This window comes from Quercus suber, unplaced genomic scaffold (genome assembly GCF_002906115.3).
Source record: "Quercus suber isolate HL8 unplaced genomic scaffold, Cork oak 2.0 scaffold_1137, whole genome shotgun sequence".
Taxonomy (NCBI): Eukaryota; Viridiplantae; Streptophyta; class Magnoliopsida; order Fagales; family Fagaceae; genus Quercus; species Quercus suber.
In genome coordinates this window covers 24,990-37,704 of record NW_027070540.1, presented here as the reverse complement: position 1 = coordinate 37,704, position 12,715 = coordinate 24,990, and the positions used below count along the sequence as shown (strand labels likewise).

The 12,715-nt window shown below is 33.9% G+C and overlaps 1 protein-coding gene across 1 annotated transcript; it reads right to left on the bottom strand.

Moving 5' to 3' along the window:
* Positions 1-8,442: 8,442 nt before the first annotated feature.
* On the bottom strand, positions 8,443-12,364 carry LOC111993371 (putative E3 ubiquitin-protein ligase XBAT31). The gene is made up of 8 exons (XM_024025210.2): positions 11,920-12,364; positions 11,681-11,740; positions 11,513-11,584; positions 11,297-11,418; positions 11,062-11,202; positions 10,875-10,982; positions 10,094-10,352; positions 8,443-9,409 (listed from the first exon to the last, which is right to left on the bottom strand). Exons 1-8 carry the CDS (start codon positions 12,097-12,099, stop codon positions 9,011-9,013), a joined length of 1,341 nt encoding a protein of 446 aa, XP_023880978.1. The 5' UTR covers positions 12,100-12,364; the 3' UTR covers positions 8,443-9,010.
* Between the last annotated feature and the right edge of the window lie 351 nt (positions 12,365-12,715).

Below are 12,715 nucleotides of genomic sequence, written 5' to 3'. Positions count from 1 at the left end.
AAACACGAAGATCACAATTCATTCAAAATTACCAAAATATAAAACTTAAACCAAAAAAAATAGTAATAAAATCAATATTCCTTTGAATTTTGATTCCTTTAAGGAACCAGCGAAACGAAGATTACAATTCAAGAGCGAAAAATCAGAGAACGTACAGATAATGATATCGTTGGGCAGAACAGAGATGAGAGGAATATCAGAGAATGTACAGTCTGATCTAACAACGGAGACGAGAGGAATATCGGTTAAGGAGCTTTTGAAAGCGTATCGTCGCAAATGCTCTTTGAGACCGTAGCATCCGATGCAGGTGAAGCTTGAGAGGAGTACGAACGGCACGAGCACATCACCAATGGCGATGAGCAAAGGCAGCGACGACACAAGGAGCGACACCACCATCACCAATATGAGAGAATGGCATTGTAGAGGGTGTTTGGAGAGACAAAGAGAGAGAGATGATGAGGAGAGGCAGAGAGGCAGAGAGAGTGTGAGTGACTGTGAGAGAGGTTTAGGAGGTTTTTTTTTTTTTTTTTTTTTGGATATGGGTCGAGTATAGATAATATCTATACTCTACCCAAACAATTCGGCTAATACCTATATCCTACCTGGTTAAGCTCTACCCATGGAGAACAGGGTATTACCCGGAATATTTGGATAGGGTAGAGTTGGATATCCACTACCCAATGGGTATGGCCATCCCTACATAAGACCCATCTACACCTTCTCTACCGTCGAGGAGTATTGGAGGTTTTGCTTTCTTTCTTTTGCTTTTTTCTATCTAGGTTTTTATTTGACTGCTCAGAAAATCATAAAGTTTGGATCTTTATGTTTATTGGAAAAAAAAAATGTGACTTTCTCACTCGTCACAAACTTTATTACTTTTCGCCGAGTTACTCTAAATCTACAATCACGCCTATGATCAGAGTCTCTATTAGTTTTCTTTAAAGTCAAGTGTCCCTACTATCATTGCTTAAGCTTTTCAAATATAATTTTACACTATGCCTAGTAACGTCCAATTTCAATCGCTATGTGTCCCCATCTTCTAGGCACCATGCATCCGGCCTCTGTTTCAAATACCTATCGTCTTTGCTTCATCAAGTTCATATCAAACCTTTCTTCTAAACTCAAGATACCTTTAAGCTTCAACCTTGAATTTGTAAGGAGACGTTAGACGTATCAAAACTATTACTCAAAGTTTATTGTATTGTCCAAGTCCATGTTCATTACATTAGGAATCCTTATCTCACTTGTAGTACAAGTAATCTTAACTACACTATAACTATTGTAATCTTAAGGTTTAGTCTAAAGGTTAATGTTGGCCTATTTTATATATATATATATATATACACACACACACACACATTCAAATGGGTTTATTATAATATGCAAAACAAAGACGTAGTACCCGTTTGTTTCGGCTTTTAGAAGTCAAAATGCACTTTTTTCGTTTGTTTTGACTTTTAGAAGTTAAAATGCACTTTTTGAGAGCAAAAATGAAAGTCAGGCATTTGGTAATGTTTCAAAACATGGTTTCTCAAAAAAACTACATTTTGAAAAGCCAAAACGTGCGGACAGGTTTGAGGAGCTTTTACAAACGCAAAAGCGCTTTTGATCAATATTACCGTTGAAAATGCAAAAAATTACCCAAATTACCCTCATCTCACTAACCACAAAATACACTGAAAACTGAAAAAACAAACACAAAAAATAATAGCTACAATATGCCGGAACCTCCACTGCCTATCTCACTCTCAACAACCCGATCTGAATCTTCTAACATGGCTGAGGTTGAGTAACAAGGAGGAGCTCTGATGCATCAATCTGACTTCAATTCCCATTTGGTTTTAAGGTTACAAAGAGAGAGAGATGTACTAAAGATTTTTGGTGAAATTAAGAGTAATTACCTGTGAAGATCAAGGTGAAGAAGTGCATAGGTGTGGGCTGTGTGGCTGAATGTGTAGAGGAAAGTAGAGAAAGAGAAAAAGAAAGAAGACAAAAGGTGAAAGGTTGGCTCTTGTGGCTAAGGAAAAACGGAAGGAAAAAAAAAAGGAAAGGGGTTGGGTTGGGTTGGGTGTGGGGGCGTGCCAATAAATATATTAAAAGAATAGAATATATAAATATATATATATATATATAATTTTTTTTTTTAGAAATAATTAGTAATTACAACATGCTATTAACTCTGCAGCTCGAACAATTTCCTCTAAACCCCAAAGCATTTTGTATATGAGAAAGTGTCAATTCAGCTACAACGCGAGTTCACAATATCGTGAAAATGTCGTAGACATAATACTTTTTGAAAAAAGAAATGTTAAAGTCGAATACTTTTTTACAAAATTTTTTATTAAAAGAGTCATTTATTATTAACATGAAGTAATTATTATTATTATTATTATTAAGAAGAAGAAGTTGATACTAAGTATGAAATAAACTCTTTTATATATACATTTTGTTCTTTTTGGTAATTTACCACTAAAATTACCATTTTTATAAGTGCTAGCCAAGTATTTAACTTTTTCAAAAAACACTTTTTAATAATTTTTATTAAACACTCAGCTCTTTCAAAAAGTCTAATTTTATGCTGCACTTTTTTAAAATGCAACTTTTTCAAAATGTCCAATTTCAAAAGTTGAACCGAACTCGCCTGTAGGCTGAGTAGCAAAGTTATGTATATCTTTTTCTAATGGAATGGACAAGTCAAGTCAATGTTCCCTGAATTCTTGAGCACTGTAACCATTCAGCACAACCCAGTCAGTTCAGATTGGCTCGATGCTTGATTAGTTAATGAACAAGTTGCTGTGAGCAGCTGCAATATTATGGGATTCAACTTCTATGAACCCATCCCATTATCACTCCCACTAAGCATTAGGCACTAGGCACGTAAGCAATAATTTACTTTTTAATCTCAGTGGTGCAATGGAATACAATAAATTCAAAGAATTTTATCAAGATGAAAAAATTGATTGACCTGCTAACCGTCAGTTTGGTGGACTTTCGCTATTGGTATACGTCATTGTAGAAAAGATATATTTCATTATTCGAATGTCATAATCAGAAACGTGGTTTGCCTGTGAAAATACTGAACTGGTTTATTACAATTATTGTCAAACAATGCATGTGTCAGCTTCAATGATGCGCCCAATGACGTACACCAAAATTTTATGGAGCGGTTTGGCATGGTTTTTTAGTTCATTATCAGCCCTTTTCTCAACACCACTCACTTTTCACTACCACCACAGCACCAACCACGGCTTCAATGATGCTGTTGATAATTGTGCACGTTTTTTTTTTCTTTTTGGTTAAAATAATTGTGTACGTTTTAATTTCATCTGTTAAAGCCTCAGAAAATCCACGGCTAACACGTGGTAGGCAAAAAAACAACATCAATTCATTACGCAACCTCGACTGGTTCCGGAGAGCTTGTTACAGTAATTTTCTTTTCTTTTTCTTTTTCTTTTTTTGGTTAAAATAATTGTGTACCTTTTACATGACAAGACAAATAAAACTTTTAGGGTAAAATATCATTTTCGTCCCTAAACTATCACAAAAGTTCGTTTTTCGTCCCTAAACTTTCAAAAGTTCTATTTTCGTCCCTAAACTATCACAAAAGTTCATTTTTCGTCCTTAAACTTTCAAAAGTTCTATTTTCGTCCCTAAATTTTCAAAAGTTCTGACGGAGTGCTGACGTGGCTTGACAGAGTGCTGATGTGGGAGGGACGAAAATCAATACGTTTGGAAAAGTTTAGGGACAAAAATAGAACTTTTGAAAGTTTAGGGACGAAAAACGAACTTTTGTGATAGTTTATGGACGAAAATAGAACTTTTGAAAGTTTAGGGATGAAAAACGAACTTTTGTCATAGTTTAGGGACGAAAATGATATTTTACCCAAAAATTTTCTATAAAATTACACTTTGTCCCTTTTAATAATATCATTAATTTTTTTAAGAGTAATGCTAACTACATACTTTTTTTATAACATTTTTACAAGCGGTTATGATAAGCAAATTCTTATTGATTCACATATGAGCTTACCACTTACATAACTTTTTTACTTACCAATAACCACTTACTACATCAACTATTTATTAAAAAAAAAGTTTGTAGTTTTAGCCTTTCTCCTTTTCTAAAGTCTGTATAGATGATAGATCTAAAATCAAAAACGAATTATACGAGCCCAAAAAATTTAGGCCAACAACAAAAATTACCAATAACAAAGCTAAAAAAATTAAGGCAAGATTTAGGTACAGTACTTACATGCTACTCCTTAGGTTTCTCTCTTAAGATTCCTCTCTTAAGATTTTGCCATGTGACTTTTTTCTCATAAGATGAAAGTATATTTTTTAGTTAAATGGCCACATAGCAAAATCTTAAAAGGAGAATGTAAGGAACAACACCTAAGGTACTGTACTTAAGTTTTGTCCAAAAAATTAGACATAATCAACCAATTTTACCCAAAACAAACAACTCATTCCTTTAAAAAAATTTAAATAAAATAATTTTGCATTTGCCTAGTCATAGACGCATGCATCAAAGACACTATAAAAAAAATTAAAAAAAATAAAAAAGAAAAGGAAAAAAACCTTAATGGCTAAGCAATAGCAAAGTTGGAAGTCAGAGCTGCTGCACACAGCCAATTGCAAAGTCACCCCCTCTAACTCGAAGTCCTTTCTATGTCCCAGGGATCAAGAATCCTTCAACAAGTAAGAATCGTGGTGAAGCTAAAAATTTCTACCCGTGGAGGCCAAAATATGAAATTTCTACCCATGGGGGCCAAAATAGGGTATAATAAATTGGTCCACATAAATTCTAAATCACACAAAATTTGACATAAGCAATAATTTAAAAAATAAATGACATAAAATTTGGAGGTAAAAGTACAAATTTTCCTTTTTAAAGCGTTTGGCCACAAGAGAGCTATGTCGGCATTGCCATGACATGCACGGTATAGTTTTGAGCTTTGGCAGGAGTGAAGATTAATTATTGATTATAATTTTAAAATTAAATTATGCAAGGAAAGTGACGCAAGTTTTGAATAATCAAAACTTGTAAGACTGTCTAAGAATTTAATATAATAAAAAAAAACAAACTTAATTTATTAATAATGATAGGTGTTGAAATTGCTTTTAAAAAAAAAAAAAAAAGAATCATTACTTCGCGTCAATTCAACAACCTCTAAGTCTAAAAAAAAAGATTGATACCTGTGAAGAATTAATAGGCGGCTCCCATCTCGCTTGCCGTATAGAACACGTACTCAGATTCACGCGAATCTCCAACACTTTGGATTTGGATTCACATTGGAATAACAATGCAAGATTCTCTATTCTTTTCTTTTCTTTTTTTGGAAATAAAGCCCAATGAAAATGACCCATTCTTGGAGATATTTTCTTGTCAAATTCATTATATAATGCAATATTTAAAACATAACTGTAATGATCATTGTCCCACTAGGTCACTACGATACGAGTATGAAATTGATTAAAAATGAGACAATTTGCAAGAAAAGAGTTGCACGCTTTATAAAGTAAAATAGATCGCAACGTTTGTGTAAAGAAAAAGAAAGATCAAATTTTAATTTTGAACCCTAAACTACCTGTTTGATTTTAGTTCATTCACAAGGTATTGATTATCTAAATTTAATCATTAATAATTTAAAATGAATCAATATCTATATTTATAATAATAGATAAAATTAAGAGAAACTCAAATTATAATTTCAAATTAAAGTTTCAAATTTGTGTTATGTATTCTAAATTATTTATTCTTAAAGAGTTTGATTTCTTAATTTTAGAATCAAATATGGGACCACATCATATATATTCATCTAAGTGAGTTATTAAGTACAAAAACTAAAGAGTCTAAAATAAATTAATCATTAAAAAAATGTCTCACAATAATTTTAAAAAATGGACAATTTACATTTTATACCTAATAATATCCTTACATTTTTTTTTTTTAAGAGTTAACAAAATATAAAAATAACTATCAATAGTATTTAAATTATATATATAGAAATTATATTATGCATCTTATTGTATATCTTTAAATGTATTCATACATATACATGAAATTATAAACTAGTTATACTATAATACAAGTACGGAGAGGAAAATGTGAAAAAACTTATTAGGGAGTAGGGAGTGCAATAAATAACCTGAAATCTGATGTGAACAATCAATCGAAGGAGTAGAACAATCAACAATTACAATACCTTATTGTCGTAGTGTGAAACTGTGAATTACTATTAATCAGTAATTTAGAGATGAAATTAATATTTTTAATATTTTGTTTAGGAATCAAAATCTTAGTTAACTGAAAAGAAATTGTAACGTACGGATAGTTTTTTCTTTGCTTAAATATATATTTCAGTTCTTGTCACATTGCATTGACATTTGCTAAAAAACAAACTTTATGAATAACAATTGAGTGCCTGAGTGGTACAAAACTACAAATACGTCAAGAGCAATGCCGAAAAATTCATTCAAATCTTGATGTGTCCATTTTCGTTTTTATTAATATTGTTGCACGAGCAAATTAATACGATTTCAATTTGAGTCCTCATAAGCTTTATACATTGAGATAAGATTTGGAATAACTTTTTGATACTTCAAAGTATGTACGTAACCCCAACAAAAGCACAACGATACTCGTCACCAAAACAGCGATCGCTGTAATCCATTCATCGGGAACACGCTTACAAGCAAACCAAATCAGACATCATCCTAGAACATCGATTTCGAATTCTTTTTTTCTTTCTCCCATAAATTAGATTTTCATGGGCAATCTTTGTTTTCTGTTTTCAATTTGGGGTGGGAGATGGGTGCACGTTTGCCTCAACTTGTTTTTTTTTTGGAACGTATTTTATTTTTTTGTTTATACACAACTTTTATTTAAAAAATATATAATTATAGTTTTGTTTAACTTATATTTCAAACAAAATAAATAGTAAAAATAAATCATATCAACCCAACACCTAATATGATGTAGGGATGACAATTCGAATTAACAAATTGTCTTTGTTTTATGTCGGGGCAAGGGTTTGCAAATATCCATTTAATAATTGTGTCTAAACCACTCAATACTAACACAACCTATTTATTAAGCAAGTTGATAATTGATATAGCATGACCCACATAACATGATCGATATATTGGCCTTGTTTAGTTTACACTTGACACAAACAAACCACTTTGAATCAGTTTCAATAACGGTGTATTAGGTTAACATAGACATGACTCATTTCAACTAATTAAATAAATGAATCAAAATGAAGAATTTATCAATAGACTATTGATTTTTTAATTACTTGATTTTATATTTTATATTTAATTTTTTATTAAATAAAAATGACATTCATGTATATGAATCAAGAGATTCCAAATTGATTGCAAGTTTAAAAAGTCAACATAGAATTGACCCACTTCGTAACTAAGATCAAAGCAAGCCAACTAGTTTTTATACAAACTCATTTATCTTAAATACTAACCTGCAGAACATCATATCTTGTTCGAAGTATGTTAGATATTGTCACTCCTAATGTGATGTGAACATGAGTGCCCTATAGCCATGTTTTTCCCTTTTTAGGCTATTCCAATTATGTTAGATATTGTCACTTCTAATGTGATGTGAACATGAGTGCCCTATAGCCATGTTAGATATAAGTGCTTTATAGTCAAGTTTTCCCTTTTTTTGGCCAACGTGCATGAGAAAGACCAAATAAATACTTATTATTTATTTAAGTGATAGAATACAACAAATTTTACTATATAAAATTTACTTATGAATAAAAAAATAAAAAAATAATGGTCACATTTGGAAAGGTCTTGTTGCAAAAATTGTAGTAACTGTACTACTTTTCTATTCGTTTTAGGTGTTGGACTTGGGATCCCAATTCCCAAATCACCCACGCGTCTAGAATCTTAACCGTACACGATGGTGTCAATTAGTGGACACACATGATAAGATCCACTACTAGTACCAACCATGACTGAACTCAAAGAACAGGTCAACAAAGTGTCTACATCAAGAGCAGAGAGAGAGACAGAGAAGTCCTAAGTCATATACAAGAGCCATTATATTGGGCATACCCATGCGCATGATAACATGCATCAGCAAGCATCAATTTCTATTCTATTTCTAGATGCCTCTTCAACACGAACATGGTTGGTCCTGGGTATGCGTCCAAAATTATTAATCCAAAAGCAGAAGGCCTACTAAAATTGAACCCCCACACAAAGTTAGGTGGGCCTGCATATTTTATGGCTTTTAATACACTCATAAAGCCCAACATCCCCTCTGCACGTGTCATCATCCTATTAGATCATGCTCATTTGGGTCCCACACTAGGGCCCCCCGTGGGTGTTCAATCTGACTTGTCTGGATTATATTATATTATTGGGGTCATATGAGAGTGCTCAAATTATTTAACCAATGGAGACATGATCACATGACAACCAAAAGCCAAACAAGGCATTTCTCTATTTGTATTTTTTTATTCTTCAGTTTCCACAACCAAATAAAATACAGAAACTATTTTAGTTATTACATCTCAATTTAAGAGTCTCACTTTCAAAGGAAAGAGAGCTAAGTGGGGTCAAAGCCCAATTCATATCTTGACTGTTTCCAAGGCTACTGTAGCAGTCCACAACTATACAAGTAGAGCAGCCACTGAAGAATGTTGAATTTTGATTTGAATAAGAAAAAGAATTTTTTTTTTTTTTTAACCAATTCAGGTATCCAAGAGGACCAGGACCCTCAAAAATATCAATACTTCTTCAGTCTCAAGTAAAGAAATATTACAACATGACCCTCAACTACCAAGCTTACCAACCCAAACTGCAACTCACTTCTTTGCTTATTTCCCAAATCTATTTAACAGATTGATTTCTATCTATACATACCAATGGGTCCAGCATGATGGCTTTCTCTTGAATTTTGGTCTTTCCTTTTTACTATTAGAAAGAGTGAATCCTTTGATCACCATATGAAGTCTTGATTACCAAATGCCACCAACTATCAAGTCTTATCAACCCACTCATTTTCAGCTGCAATCCTTCCAGAGCTGCGCCCACCCATCTTTCCAAATGTACCCACCGCAGAAGATAAGCCCTTGAAGCTGCTGCTTCCCTCGCTGAAGTTCTGGGATTTCCTTGACTTTCTTAACTTGGAAGAACTGAAGTCACCAATGTCGCGATCAGTGTCATCATAATTTTTCATCTTTGCAACCGCCAGTCTGCCAATGGTGCTTCGGCAAAATGGGCAAACTGGTGGTGTTGAGCATGCTGTGTTTGGGTTGGGCTTGTTGTGGCAGCAGAGGGCTAATGTGCATTGTGCACACATTTGGTGGCCACAATCCTGGACTTCAATTGTACACACCTGCTCAAAGCATATGCAGCATAGCTCAGTATCACTGACCTGCAGAACAATCATCCCAATGAATACATTAGTTCCATTTTTGCAACAATCTGTGAATTTTCTCTTATTGCGTTCATATGATTAGTACTTCACATAATAACGGAAGACATGGTTCTAACGAATGTAAATTGGAAGCAGCTAACCAGCTACTAATTGGGACAAGGTCTAAAATTGAAAGAATTTTAAGATTTTCCAATATATATTTGGAAGATCCTGCCTCAAACATTCTTAGTAAACTAAAAAAGAAAAAAAATACCTTAGACAAAGTTTTGGAAATTGATTGCCTTTATGACTAAGTTCAGGATCATAATTTGGTTTAAGACCAAGATATTAAATCTTTCTCAAATGCAAGTAAGCTGCCAAATTGAGATTGAACACCTTAAAATAGGGAGATCGATGCCAAGTAGTGCATATCAAGCAAGACAAAATAGTTGAGTGGCCAACTCCGATTTTTTTACAAGGATCCATAGATTTAGCCCCCAATAAAACTAGCTTAAAGGGTTAGTGTAGTAGATTGAGTTGCATCTTCAAAGTTAGGCTTCAGAAAAATTATAGTTTTAAAAAACTCAACTAAATTTGTATGTTGTCTCTAATTGAAATTTACAGCATCTTTAGAAATTCAAAATCTGCAGATTCTTATTAAAAAATGAAAAATATCAAAGTGAATGGTGGGGAACAAAATACCTCAGAGATGCTGTCCTCTAACCCAACATCAGAATTGGATGGAGAAGGAAGGGAATACACAGTTCCCTTTAAGATGTTCTTCTCCCTCTCCTTGTTTGCCTCCATTAAGGCCTGTTCTAACAAAGCTTTTGCCTCCTGATTAAGCTCACTGATGAACTTCAAAGGTGATGGCCAGACAAGAGGCTCTGCTGATGAAGGGTTTAGCAACGCTGCACAAGCTCCATGCTTGTGCTTCAAAGCAACCATGTATGGTATTCTCCTGCATAAACATGGCAAAAAAGAGTTCAGTTGTCAATACTGCAATTTAAAATCAAGTTTAAGGAAAATGTAACAAGTACAAATTTTGCAAAACAACCCAAAGATAGACTAGTAATCTTTTTTTTTTTTTTTTTTTTGACAAGTAAAAGATAGACTAGTAATCTATACAACAAATGAAGAATCACGGGGCATACCAAATTTTCCCAAGGAAATTCTGGATCTGCTGGGACACAAACAACGTTTGCTGTTATGAATTCAACAGACTGGGCTACCCAAAATTGGATATATTATCAATTTAAGGATTAAAAACTTTCATTTCAAATTTTAATTATCGCATTGACGGGTATTGTTAAGTGTTCCTCAACTTACAATGCTAAATTTGCAGGTGATTTTATTATTCAATCAAAAGAGATGTCAAATTTAACTGAAACTGGGAATCTATGCATTTTATTCAGCTTTCAGGAAATACAATTGAAAATCTAATTGCGTTTTTGTTTCAATTAATAAGAAAAGTAGATCATACCCAGATGCATCTCTTTGAAGCCGATCTGCTCCCCACGCCAACAATTCACGGATGCAATCAAGAGATCCCCCTCTGGCAGCCAGATGAAGAGGAGTACTTCCAGGGAAGCTGCAAATAGCAATATATCAATCCACAAAACAAACGAATATCGTGAATCAACATGGTCGAAATTCGCTAGAATCATTACCCATATCCACCGGTTGAAGCACACACAAGGGCTCCTTTGTCTAACAGAATATGTACACATTCAGGCCGTCTTTGACGGGCTGCCAAGTGCAAGGGTGTTGCTCCCCTACCATCTCTAATATTCACAAACCGCACAAACCCCCTGCAATTAAAACACCAAAAATAGCATTAGCCAAAATTCATAAGTCAAATTAATCTAGAGAGAACGCTAAATCAATTCAGAGAAAATAACTAACCAAGAAGCAGCAACTGAACTAGACTGAGCCGCAGAAAGAATCGCTTGAAGACAATCATCATGGCCATAGTAAGCAGCATAGTGCAGGCAGGTTCTTCCGTGAAGGGAATCAAACATCAAAATCTGACAAAAAGATTAACCACATCAATTTTCTAATTCTCAGATCAAACCAATATCAGTAAATCTGAATTTAGATTTAGATGGGACTTTTACATACATTAGCTCCAGCTTCAATGAGCTTTTTTACGCAGGAGATCTTGCCGTGCATTGCAGCTAACATTAGCGGAGTCTGAACCATTCCAAATCAACCACAAGATCAAACATTTTGAACCAAAAAAGGCATCACATTCAAATCGAACAACAAGCATAGAAAATAAAATGTTACCTGCTTCTGACGATTCAACACGTCTGGCCTTACAGATCGATCCAAAAGCATGGATAGAATCTACAAAATGCACAAAACCCCGAAACACGCATCAATAAAAAAGAACAAAGAATGTACAGAAAAACAATGAATTTCAACATAAGAAAGCACAAAACCAAGAAAGACCCAGCAATCAAATTCCACCAAAAATGTCAGAGAAAATCAGAAAAAAAAAACTAGTGAAATGAAAAAGAACCCACCTTGATCTGGCCATTGGCAGCAGCAATATGAAGCGCAGAGTGACGATCATACACAGTGGTGTGGTGCAATAGTGCTGGTTCTCTCTCCAGCACAGCCTTCACGGTCTCAAAATCCCCTAACTGTACTGCTCTAAAGAGCCCTTGTTCATGGTTGGTTCCACAACTCAGTCCTTGACCCATCTCTCTCTCTCTCTTTCACTCTCTCTGATCTTTGAAGAAGAAGAAGTGGGCGCACTTCAGCCAAGCTCCACGGCGTGGCGCTCCACCTCCACACATACGCCACCTTGTTACAAAGGTGGCCTCTTTAGCTCTCTATATATGATGTGTGTAGTTCATGTCTCTTAAAGTAGTACTACACTCATAAGGAAGAGGCTTCAGAGTTCAGCCTCTTTTATTAGTTAGAGCAAGCAAGTCTTTCAGAGACACAAGAGAGAGAGAGAGCGTGTAGCTGACCGTGTCAGTGTCGGGCAGATGTCAGATATTTATCGGGCAGTTTTTAGATTCCTCATACAGTACATTGTGGACCAGCTGAGGCTGAAGACCAAGAACGAGTCTTTTGTCAAAAAAGTAAAAAAAAAAACCACTCAACTCAGTGAATTTTTTATTTTCCTAAGTTTTTTAGTTTTTTAAAGAAAAAATACTATATACACAAACTAATGTTTTTACAAATTATGCATGAATAATTATTAATTAATAAATAAATAATGTAATGTCAATAACGGATTTAAATAAAATTTGGTAAAAATTTATTGGTTTGTATAATTATTATAAAATAATTTATAACCATAATATTATT

Coding starts and splice junctions, on each gene's coding strand:
- LOC111993371 (XM_024025210.2), bottom strand. CDS start 12,099: ATGGGTCAAGGACTGAGTTGTGGAACCAACCATGAACAAGGGCTCTTT. Junction 11,741..11,919: donor CTGCCAATGGCCAGATCAAG/GTGGGTTCTTTT, acceptor TGCATTTTGTAG/ATTCTATCCATGCTTTTGGA. Junction 10,353..10,874: donor CTTCAAAGAGATGCATCTGG/GTATGATCTACT, acceptor ATGTTTATGCAG/GAGAATACCATACATGGTTG.